Source organism: Pteropus alecto, unplaced genomic scaffold (genome assembly GCF_000325575.1).
Source record: "Pteropus alecto unplaced genomic scaffold, ASM32557v1 scaffold101, whole genome shotgun sequence".
Lineage (NCBI taxonomy): Eukaryota > Metazoa > Chordata > Mammalia > Chiroptera > Pteropodidae > Pteropus > Pteropus alecto.
Window position 1 is genome coordinate 13765553 of NW_006432945.1, and position 12440 is coordinate 13777992.

At 40.1% G+C, this 12440-nt stretch overlaps 1 protein-coding gene across 1 annotated transcript in view; it reads right to left on the reverse strand.

Annotated features, from left to right (window-relative positions):
* The window catches only part of RABGAP1L (RAB GTPase activating protein 1 like), a 393018-nt gene that overhangs the window by 125623 nt on the left and 254955 nt on the right, over positions 1 to 12440 (reverse strand). The window contains exon 19 of the mRNA XM_025044002.1: positions 9872 to 9913. Within this exon, the coding sequence (XP_024899770.1) occupies positions 9872 to 9913 (42 nt within the window). The remainder of the gene's footprint in view (positions 1 to 9871; positions 9914 to 12440) is intronic.

The following is a 12440-nucleotide window of genomic DNA, read 5'->3' on the forward strand; positions in this document are numbered from 1 at the left end:
CTACAGTCCTCTGCATAGAGCAGATTCCTGTTCTTTCTCTTCTGGAAGATTTTCTTTAATGTTCTTAGTAATTCATATTCTCAAAGAATTCAAAACATGAATTCTTTCATGTTTTGTATGTTTGTAAAAGTAGTTTTCCTTAGTTTTTTAATGACCTTTTCACTTTTTTTTTTTTGGTTTACTACTTTAATCATGTTGTCCCACTGCCTTGCTGCTTGCACTGTTTCTAAGGAGAAATCTGCTGTAACATTTATCTTTGTTCCTTTGTAGATAGTGTGTCTCTTTGGCTCCCTTAAATTTTTTCTTTATTGCTGGTTTTGAGTAATTTGGTTCTGACATGGCCTGGTGTAGTTTTCTTCATGTTTCTTTTGCTTGAAATTCCCTGAACTTCTTGGATCTGTGGGTTCACAGTTTTCATCAAATTTAGAAAAACATTAGCTATTTTTTCTTTCGATGTTTTTTCTCCCTTTTCCCCCTTTGCCTCTTCTTCAGGAACCCCAATTACATGTCCCAGAGGCCTTCTGAAGTGTCTCAAACTCATTATTACTTTCTTTCTTTTTTAAAATCCTTTTTTCTCTTCGATTTAATTTTGAATAGTTTCAATTGCTAGGTCTTCAAATTCACTAATCTTTCTTTTATAATGTCTCATTTGATGTTTATCCCATTTGATATATTAGTTCTATTAAACACTGAAATCTTTCTGTCTTAAAATTCAATTTGGGTCTCTTTTATAGCTTACATTTCTTCGCTTAACTTTTGAACATATGGAATAAAGTTATAATTACTATATTAATGTCTTTGCTAATTATAACATCAGGCCTATTTTGATCGGTTGGCTTTTCTCTTCATTATAGATCAAAATCTGCTTTGACCACATAGATGAAGATGATTCTAAGACACTACAAAGCAATGTGTTACAACCAGGGGTGATTTTGCCCCCACAGGCCATCTGATAGTGTCTGGAGGCTTCTTGTTTGTCTTAACTAACGAAATGTTACTGGTATCTAGCAGGTAGAGGTCAGGAACAGTGCTAAACATCCTATACTGCACAGGACAGCACCTTCAACAAACAGATAGGTAGCCCAAAATGTCAAGTACCGTGTTTGAAAAACCCTGCTGTGGAACAGTAAGATGAAAGGAACTTGGGTCCCTGAATGATCTCATGGAGCTGAGCTGCATATAGGCCTGGATCACAGGCCCAGCTCTACAGTCTATCACATAAAAAACAAACAAAAAAAAAAACAAAAAAAAACACCTTCTTTCCTATTTAAGCCACTGCATTTGAGGTTGAGGTGGCAGTGTAGCCTATACCCTAATACAGAAATTGGTACCCAGAAATGAGGTGCTGTCAAAATTAAAACTTAAATTAAGCTTCTTAGCTTTGTGGTTTAGTAAAAGACAAGGCAAGAACAAAAATATTGCAAGCTGGAAAATCGGTGATCGTTTTTATGGCATGTCACAATGCTGGTAGCACGGCCGTCTGCGATAACTTCAAAGGTAGACCACGTATGTGTCTATGATACCTGGTGTACTAGAGAAGGTGACTGAAAAGTAGTCTATAATCTAAACTGATTAGGTGCAGTGATTTGAGGCCTAGGGGCTGGAAACTCTAACTCACCGCCAAACAGAAGAATGCCTAAGTTCTATATTTTTTTACAAGTACCTCTCATTATGACATCTCAACCAAAATATAGACTCAGCCAAGAGGCAAAGATCAAATTAAGGGTGTTGCCTCCCTACCCAAGCTTACGGCTGGCCTCGGGGTAACCATCACCAAAATAGGGGAAGAGAATGGGCCACTGAAAACACACAAATACTATAAAGAAGACTTAAGAATTATGTCTAGAAGAAATCTTTCTATATGTTTACTCACAACAAACTGGAAGCAAAAAACCAAAAGCCTACAAACATATTGAGGAAATTAATTCCCCAAAGAAATTAAAAGGCTGGCATTAAAAAAAGCCTATATTTATTTGACAATTAAAACAACTCTTAGGCTCTAAATCTCCGCAAATAAAAAGCAAGCTTTGAAAACGGTACAGCTTCCAAGGAGGGTGTACTAGCGAGCACGAACTTTCGATGTCACCACGGAGGATAAGGGATAATGGTGCAGCTTCTAGAGATCAGGGGCGGCCAGATGGGCTAACCTAGAAACCATCTCTGCTGCTAGGGCGGGACTCTTGCAGATCCCTACGCACCAACGACTGAGGGGCGCTCCCATTCTTCCTTCTTCCAAATGAGAGCGTTTATTACGGTTATTCGTGTCCTACCGCTTCTGTACCCTGGATGTGAGGTGAGCAGACACCTTCTCACCATACTGCGAGGAACCATCCCAGACCTGACACAGGACTGTGCATCATCCAGAGACCTGTAACTTTGAGCAGATGAGGTAAACTGACTGAGGTCTTCGAATGCCTCCCATGGGAGGGAGGGAGTGTCTATATGTAGAACTAAAGGTGATCACAGATACTGAATGGCCAGAGGCGCAAACTATGGCAGACTGCTAACTGTTCTCTAAAACACTGCTCCTTTCTTCCATAGACAGAAGAATCTTAAAAAGACACATGGCAGCTGCTCTACACTCTGTATTTCCTAGTTCCCTTGTAGCTAAGTGTGGCCATGAACAAGTTTTGTCAATGGAATGTGAGCAAAAGTAATAGATTCAACTTCCTCACTATTTACTTAAAAGGAAATTGCTTGCCTTCTCCTTTAGCTTAAAATTTCCCTCTTCCTCTGAATTAGAACTTGGATGTGACATTGATCTAGTTTTAACCATGTACATGAAGACAACATCCTAGGAGATGCTGAAGCAAAAAACATATATGGATCCTAAGTCCCTGAGTGATCTCACAGAGCAGAGCTGCCTGCCTTGCAGGGCCAGTCCTCCCCTTGTGGATTGGCACGTGTGAGAGAAATAAACTGTCTTATTTAAACCACTTTTATTTTTTATGGTTTCTCTTTCACGCACCCTTTCTCTTTTTAAATAGCAGCTTAGATTATACTCTAATTAATCAAGGTTACACATGCCACGAATAAAAGATTTTGTTCTTGATTCATCTGGCTTTGCCCACATCAAATTTCCTTAGTCGCAGAAAAACAACAAAAGAAGAAAAAAAAAGAGCAAGTCTATGAGGTTTTTGGTTATTATATTTCCAGTTAAAGGAGCATATTTTGACCTTTTATCAACCTGCATAAACCAAATATCAAATAAATTTTTATATGCTTCAACTGAATTTCCTCTGACTGGTTATACTATTGCAATAATATCAATCGATATCCACAGTGAGTCATCAACCCCGTCAGCACTTTAATGAACAAAATTAGTCTATTTCATGCTGAAAAGCAATACCGGCAACTCTTGCAGATAAAAAGGGTCATAAAAACTTATTGGGCAGTGACGTCCTCTGACAAAAACCTCTTGATAACATCGCCCTAACACACAGTGACTGCTTGGAGTAAAATGGAGTTTGAGTCGGTATTCAACAGGATTCAGGGATGACCTCGCACATCTTAAAGGCCGTGAAAGAAGAAAGAGATAAGCACAACTCGGGAGCCAGATATTCTTCTAGCTGGTCAAGTGCAGAGAATATTTTAATTTCACGATCATTCTCAATAATGAGTTCGTTTTTATTGGCCCAAATTCGATTATCTGTGGACGTAGCGATGGCTCCTAGTTGCTCTGGCTCCTAGTTGTTCTGTCCTTTTCTATCGCTGACATTTTAAAATTGGACGACCATCTTTGAACATGCAGGTGACGGGGTTTAGAACACATTACCCCCAAATATGGCACCTGGGCATGCTTAATATTCTAAACTGAAGGAGAAAATGGTAGAAGCAGGAAGGTTTCCTGATCTTCCCCTGCCTTCTACCCCCAGCCCCCCAAGCAGGTAAGAAGACCCTCACGTGAAAGGTGCCTTCCCTATACCTGGAGGAAAGAAACAGCCTTATCTCCAAGACAGGGGGATGCTGAGAACACACGCACGGGCCTCGCGACGTTTCCCCCAGCTTGTTACATTTAGCTCATCTCCACTTTGTCCTGCTCACATTTCTGCATGACTGTCCGCTCTTCATCAAACCTAGCATGAAAAGACTCAAGTTTAACCAGTCATTCCGGTCTTCACTTCCTTTTGAAGGCTCCCACGACATGTAAAATACATTAAATTTTTATGCTTTCCTCCTGTTAATCTTTGTCAGTATAATTCTCTGATCTGCAGGAAACCTAAAAGAGTTAAGGGAAGCTTTTTCCTCCCCTACGCAGACTTCCAAAAACTTGGATTAAAAAACTTTCTTTTCATTCATAGTATGATATCAACATGGATTTTTGGAAATGGAAGTTGATTTCACTACAATTTAAGGGTCTCCTGCTACACAAGGTCAAAAAGCACAGAATTTTGAGTGAGAGCTACTGGGACTGAGTGTCAAGTGAGAATAATCATCTCTTTCTCACAGGATAACTGTGAGGTTTAAAACACACACACACACACACACACACACACACCCCATAATTTAGTGGTTAAGGACATTGCTTCTATAGTAAGATAGGTCCAGTTCCGAGTCTGGTGTGTCATTTAAACTGAATGACTGTAGCCAAGTTACTTAACTTCTCAAAGCCTTTGTTTCCTCATCTGTAAAATGGGGATATTGACTCATACCTACTTTTCTAGGATTACTGTTCAAATTAAAGGCCATAAATTATGCTAAGTGAAATAATCCTGTTATAAAAGGACAAATACTGTATTATTTTACTTATAATACAGGTAACGAAAGTAGATTCATAGAAACAGAAGGCAGAATGATGGCCAGTAGCTGGGGGCTGGGGGCAGAGGGAAAATGGGTAGTAACTGTTTAATGGGCTCAGGTTAGAATTTAGGAAGATGAAAAAGCTCTACAGAAGGATGGTGGTGATGTCTGCACAACAATGCGCATGTACTTACTGTCCCCTGGGCATCTGGAAACAGCGGGTAAGAATAACGGCAGCACAGAGGTGTGTGTGCTGTGCACACCCCCTCACACACATGCACACAGTAACGGCTCACTAATTTAGAACCCACGGGTTGTTCATATTCAAGGACGGCACTAAAGGGCTTTTTAAATGGTATTGAAAGTAACTTGCTGGTATTATTTTTAACTATAACAGATTGAATATTCTTTTGCTCCTTATTTTATTATATTGCTCCGCAAACTCTTTTTTGTAAGAGAGGCAAAGACAGACTTCAGCCAAGCATTTAAGCAATACATATGCTAATTACAAGACGATCCTTATCTATTCATAAAAGGACTGTGATGGTTGCAGGTAGCATTCAGTGCGCGTATATACATATTCATGCATACATACGCATATATGTACATACACACAGCATAGATTGACAGGTGGCAAGACAGAAATTAACAGCCTTAAAAACCATATCTTCCTGTTTTCTTTATCTTACAAATAAGGAAATTAAGTGTTAGAAAAATCAGATAATGTGATTAAAATCCCACAGTGAATGGGTGGCAGCGATATAATTACAGCCCTCAGAGCCCCGTCCCAGCCTCCCCTCAGCCTCCTCCGTGCCAGGGCAAGGCCCGCCTGGGCCCCTTCCTCGTGCCTCCCCGCACGCTGGTCGCCGGGCCTCAAACAGATAAACACCCTCTGCCGCGTGTCGCCACCACCTTCGGAATCCCTTTCCTGCTTCTCCCAGAATAAATTCGGCGCCCCGCCTCGGGGCTCCCAAAGCCCCCTTTTAAAGCCCCAGGGCAGTCACATGGAATGCTAACTGTCCTTCAAGAGGCTCAGGACCACTCGAGGACACAGACTGCCATCTCCGCATGCTCCCACGCCTGGCCCAGCGCCTGTCAGTACCAGGCGCTCACTGGGTGCTGTGCAAATGAACTGACCAACCAACCATCATGGCCTTCCCCGAAGGGAGACAGAAAGGCTGCGGTCAAGGACGCGGGTGGGAAGGTGCCTTGCGATGAGGCAGAGCGCGCCTTCACTAAAGACGGGATGGCAGAGCACGGTGAAGATGGAGAGAGACTTAAGAAAAAAGGAAGAAATGCTTGAATGAGAGAGCTAACGGAACTTCGCTTTCTTACCAAAACAGGACACCAAGGACATTGGCCTCTCTTGGTCTTATCTCTGTCGAGTGACCTCGTATTTCCTAGCGTACATTTAGTTCAAATTAATGACTGACGACCTGGAACATGGCACGTTCGGTCAACTATCCCTCCTCCCTGGCATTCTGGATTGTCTCAGGATCAATAGATAATGAAAAATCACGTCAACAAATGCAATGTTATATGATACACACACGACACTATGATGTTACATTTTTTTCCGATATCGATCTCTAATCCATAAAATGCGTTCTTTCTGGAACTTTAAAACTTTAACATTCCTTGAGTATCTCGCACTAGTCAGAAGTCCACGTTTGTGTCCACTGGTTATTTTAGCATTTACTAGAGAGCACCCGAAAACTCACATCATCAAACTGAAAACACGCAAGTTAAAAGCATTCACATTAAAATTAAACTTTGAAATTAAACATTCAAACGACAGACTATGTGGTAAGGGAAAACCGATATAAAGAATACACCGATGTCACAGAATCTGACGGGTGAGACGCTGAGCTCGTTTCCAAAAAGTAGTGTTATGCTGCCACCAACAGGACAATACGCGTTCCTGCATGGAAGCTACCAACCAGCGGAATGTGCGAAAATCATTACAAGTCCAAAGACGTAGAAAAACGTAGCGATAAAAACACAGATGACCCAATTCAAAATTGGACAAAAGATACAAATAGATGTTTCTCAAAAAAAGATACAAACGACCAAAGAGCACAGGAAAGGATGCTCAAAGTCCTGTTGGTGTGGGAGGGATTCCTGCCCCAGGCTAATGGAGATGGTCCATGATTATGGCTTGATCGAGAGACAGGGAGGAAAGGGGTGACGAGGATAGAGAGGTAAGCTTGGCCGGATCATGTGGGCTACACTAAAAAGTGTGACGTTTATCCCAAGAACAATGGGAGGTCACTGCAGGGCACACATAGGACACAAAATGAGCTGGGGGTAAAAGGGAGAAAAACATTTTGTCATTTACTTCTAACCACTGTCCAAAAGGAAAGAACCTATTCTGATAGAAAATTTTCTCTACCAATACGAAGTGGCTAAGATTAATTCTGACTGATCATCTCCAAAGCATTACAATGTACTATGCTATGACTACTGAATGGTTCATGTGATACATGAATTAGATTTGGGGGACTATACCTAACCTACCCGGTGGACCCTGTCAACATCATAAATGACTGGATGATGCCACCAACTTTAGAGAATCATCTTTTAGCTCAATAGCTTTCTAGCTACCTGGAAGACTATTTGTAAGCCCAAAGAAAGTCGCTCCCATTAAGAAAGTAGGTGTCTTTAAAACATTGTGAGCAACAGTCATAAACCTATATCTACACTGTTTAAAAATATTACAAATCCAGTTTTGTCATTAGTAAGCCAAAAGACTGGGGCTTGCCTGGGCTCCCTCAATTATCAACTGGGGGAGAGAATCAGATGACTTTTCTCTGTCTTACACAATCTATGATTCTCCTACAAACGACATCTGCACATTTAATGTATGCTGATGAAATATGCTAACACCTAGCACAGAGTAAGTGCTCAAGGAATGTTTCTTTCGGATTCCTGTCATCACGAGAAATTCTAATACAGAGGAACCTAAAGCGCCTCTGGCTAGATTAAAACTTAGGCTGGGTTCACGAGCACTTTGAACTAACTGTCTCCTAAGTTTGTTATTTTTACATGAACAAATACAGTCTTTTATCCGGCATATCAGATTAGAAGCTAAAAGCTAGTCACTGTCCTGTGTGTTTGGGGGTATCATTTTTCCAGGGTGGGAGCGATCAGATCAGTTAAGCGCACTTTAGTTCAGCCTGTGTGAATTGCGTCTGTGTGGGGTCAGCTCCAGGAGTCATACAAGAAAGGGATGTAAACATAGGCCGACAGCAGCGAGAAAGCTCTGTTTTTTATCTTCTCTAACTAGTCGAATTCTCCGAGATGATATTAGATGAGTGTCCATGTATTATTAACAGGAAGATACAAAAGGCTTTCTGCCCAGTGGCCAGAGAATATCCTCTGCACAGGCCAAGTTCGAAATAAATGAAAATAATATTATCAAGCCTAGAAAAAAAAACAAAACAAACCTGTCCATCGGAAAGATAATTGACCAGACAGACACGGTATCAGGCTGACACAGCACGGGACTGATATACACAGGGGAGCCCTGGGTTACCCACGAAAGACACTGAACACGGCTGAGAGCACCAGCAAAGAAAGGCATCAAAAACCGAGGACAGGCATTTTGGGAAAGATGTACTATCTGAGACTTAGCAAAAATTAGACCTGATAGGAAAACTCAGAACTTTGTTGGACTTCCTTACACTTACTTTATGGCTTACTATTGTTTTAGTCTGAATTACACGATACTTTCGCTACTTAGGCATTCTGAAGGTCTTATTCCAGCCCTTTACAGAAAGCATCTTAGAAAGTGGTTTTGATTTAATGACAAGAAAAAAAATTAGAGGTAGAGAGCTCTAAATTCTTTAAAAGATACATGCAAATATGTTGCTATTACTTTATTAAAAACGGTTTATCTTCCTAACTTCTAAAATAACTTTGACAGAAGAATTGTTCATATCTAAGCTCAAAAGGATTTCATGAACAATTTAAAGTACATTTAATGGACTTCACACAAAACCAGGCGTCTGACAGGACAAGAGATGAGGAGCGGGCAACCCACTTCTTGAGTGGCACAGGCCTACGGGATGCCACGCCTTTGCTCTCACTCAGGGTATGCGAAGGCTACGTCTGGGGGTTCCCCTAAAACATCGACAGGCTCTCTGAAGATATCAAGTCATTATCTTTTGGGAAACTTGAAAGAATGATGGGGAATCTAGAAACGAATCTGAGCTATCTCGTGAATACAACAGTAATCACAATAATGACAGTTAACCTTTATTAGGCAATGAAATTCTCTAGACACTATGTTAGAAACTTTTATGTATATCATCTCATCTAATTCTTACAACTATCCTACAAATTGGTTCTAGTATTATCTCGAAACTCAGGGTCTGGGCACTTAGAGTGATTCACCCAAGGTCATACATTCGAGCTGAATTTAGAACCAAATAAGGCTGAGTCTGATGTCTGCAATTTTAACCATTATGTTTTACTGAGGAAAAGGTGAGTCTGCGTGTTTTTATAAACAAGGCAGTTATCACCTCCAACGACAGAATGTCTGTCATCTTTGACTGAAGGACAAAAACCGGCTCTGCAGCAAATGTCTTGCTGTTAAAGCTGCATTGATATGTTGATATAAAAATCCAACAAGGTAATTATAATTGAATTCTAAGGTGTCTTATAAATTTCTAGCTATCAGAGAAAAAACTGCAAATTGGAATGTAGTAGTTTCTTTTCTAGTCAGTACATTACAGGAGCTTTCTAATAATTAATTATATGTTTAGGTACCTCTGGGGATGTTATTACAGTGAGAAGTATTTTAGGAAAAAACCTGGCATCGTTTTGACAGAAAACAGGTTTTTAACTTTTTCTCTTATATTATCCAACTCATATGAATGAAAATATTTTTTTCAAGTTACTGGAAGGAACGTTATGATAGCAAGATTAAATGGATTATAAGAAAAGCAAAGAAATAAACTCCAAATAAACAACAACAGGAAAGGATGGGAGGAGGGGAGAGGAACAGGGAAGTCTTTCTTTTTTGTGTGTTCGAGAATCTAGAATGAGTCAAAAGCTGTAAACCGAATTATGACCAGTTCCAAGGGCAGAGAGGAAGAGTGTGGTAACTTCAAAATGAAAACAGACTTACCTTTAGAAGAGCCAAGGCTACATGAAAGATTATGTTCAAACCCTGAAATTAAAAAAAAAGAGAGAGTCAAACCAACATGGCCACATCTATCACTATTTTATGAAGTATTTTCCAGAGATTTCCACACATCTGTAATAGAATCACTAATTGTTTTCATTTCCCCATACAACAGTAATTAAGCCATGAGATTTTTTTAAAAAGGTATTTTCCTTCTCTGAGAGGCCTATTGCAAATTGCAGGTACTATTTCATTAAAGTCCACATAAAATTATTGTTTTATAATAAATTATTTTCCTTCAGTCTATTTCTGGATAACTTGCATGGTCTAAGGCTTGAAAAAGTCCAGCTCCTAGATCAAGATGGCGGTGACGCGGAAGTCACCCAGGGCTCGTTGAAATTCCTAAGTCCTAGTCTACATCTGGGTGACGAAGTTAAACGGCCAGGAGCAAACAACATAAAACAAAACAAAACAAAACAAAACGAAACAGAGACTGCTCGTTGAAATTCCTAAGTCCTGGTCTACATCTGGGTGACGAAGTTAAACGGCCAGCAGCAAACAACATAAAACAAAACGAAACGAAACGAAACAGAGACAGAAACCGTGTCGCTGATAGCTGGGACAGACTGTGTGAGGTGAGCTGAAAGCATCCCCTGGATTTCCACGGCTGCTCTCATCATTTTGTTGTTAGTTTCAGGGCTTGCTTTCTAATATTTGTACAACTCGAGAGGGTAATTACGAGCCACCTGCTAGACCCGCTTTTCCTTTTTCTCCCCCTGAAAATCAGAGCAATATTTCTTTAGGAACAAGCCAATTAAATAGCCATACTGAAGCTGAATTGTAACTCTAAGTTAAGCCCAATGACTCTGAAGAGATGCTGAGGTATTAAATTCAAGAGACAGGGAATCTTAAATGCTCAAGATGACAAAATCAGAAATCATCAGACAAGAGAAGAAAGATCTTTTATGTATGAGTTGACATCTCCCATAAGTCCAGGGTCTATCTGATGGGCCCTCTTCATCTTAGTCACAAATATAGTCCATCTGCCTTTTAGATATGGAGCTATATTAGATATATTATGAAAGAACTTCTAGTAAATCTTTTCCTGTCTCCAGAATGAGAAGTGAAGATTAAGATGAGGTACTTACTCAAAGTGCATTCCTGTCATAATTGACTAAAGTAACCTTTCGCATTAGCCACCAGAAACATAATGGAATTATGGAAGGGATGGGAGGGATAAACATAAAATACTTGGTTGAAGGTGTTGGGTGTTCTTGATTAATTCTTTAAGAAACCAAAAGCAGCAGGAACTAAGAACGATGAGGCTAAGAGACAAACACAAATCGACACGGTTCATCGCAACACCAAGTATGATAATCCTCGACTGGTTTTGATCACTATTTACCAATTAGAAACAAGAAATAAGACTACTGTAGATCAAAAAACTTGGTTACGATTAAACAGTATTTGCATTCCTAACCTAAATTGGCATCCTCACCCACCAGCCGCTGTCCACTGCTGCCAAAACCTGCAGACCAAGAGAAAACAGACCTGCTGCCCCTCTCCACACTCCCTGCACCCCACGACGCAACTGCGAGGCAGGAGGCCACGCTCACAGCCTGAGTGCTCATCAATATGCCACCAGGACTAAATCTCCCATGTCCCTGGTCACTGCTCAAAATCTAAGTCCCCTTGTCTCAAGTTTCCTGACTCTCATGATGTTCTGGTCCTTTCTCTAAGCTTTCCCCCACCCTTCTCTCCTTCCAGACCCTTCCATGAACAATGTGGAAACACCATGCCGTGTTCAACCTCCCTCCCGAGCACCCCTCCTCCCTGCTTTTATGGGAACAGCAAAATCTCGTTGATTCTCATAACAACCTGTCTTATAATTCCCACTTTTCAGAATATTAACTTGACAAGCCTATTATACATGAATGTAGTAGCAGGCGAGGGTCATTCCCCAAACCGCCTCACATCTACTTTAATTATACTAGCCGTCTCAAGTTTTAAGGGACTTATTCTTTTCCCTGTGGAACCAGCTAAACCAATTACAGAATCATCGTCGAATTATAGTAAGAAACCCTTTTCTTCAATTATCTCAAAATGAAAGTACTAGAGAACCGGGCTATGAAAAACACAAACGAGAACTTAGAAATTTAAAAAAAAAAAAAAAAAAAATTAAAGATCTCTAAATAGCCAAAATAGCTCTAACACCAAGAGAAAAAATTATTCGTATTTTTATTTCATATACGCGTTGGATGACTTTGGTGATATAATTTTATAGCTTATAGATGTTAGAAGGAGCAAAGTAAAATCCAAGTGTGTGCTAGATGGGATAAGGGAGAGAGACCTATGAGAATTAAAACATTAGATCTGACAGAAAGAGAAGCTGTACTGTTAAAAAACACTGTAAACTGTTCATCATGATGATCCAGCAGCATTAACGATTACACTGTGTTAAAAAAAAAAATGGGCTTAAAAAGGGAGCATAGTGTGTGTTTTTAATAAAAAGTGGTTTTTTTAAAGTTTGGGAAGCTAAAGAGATAACTTTCAGTGACCAGAAAAAAACGTA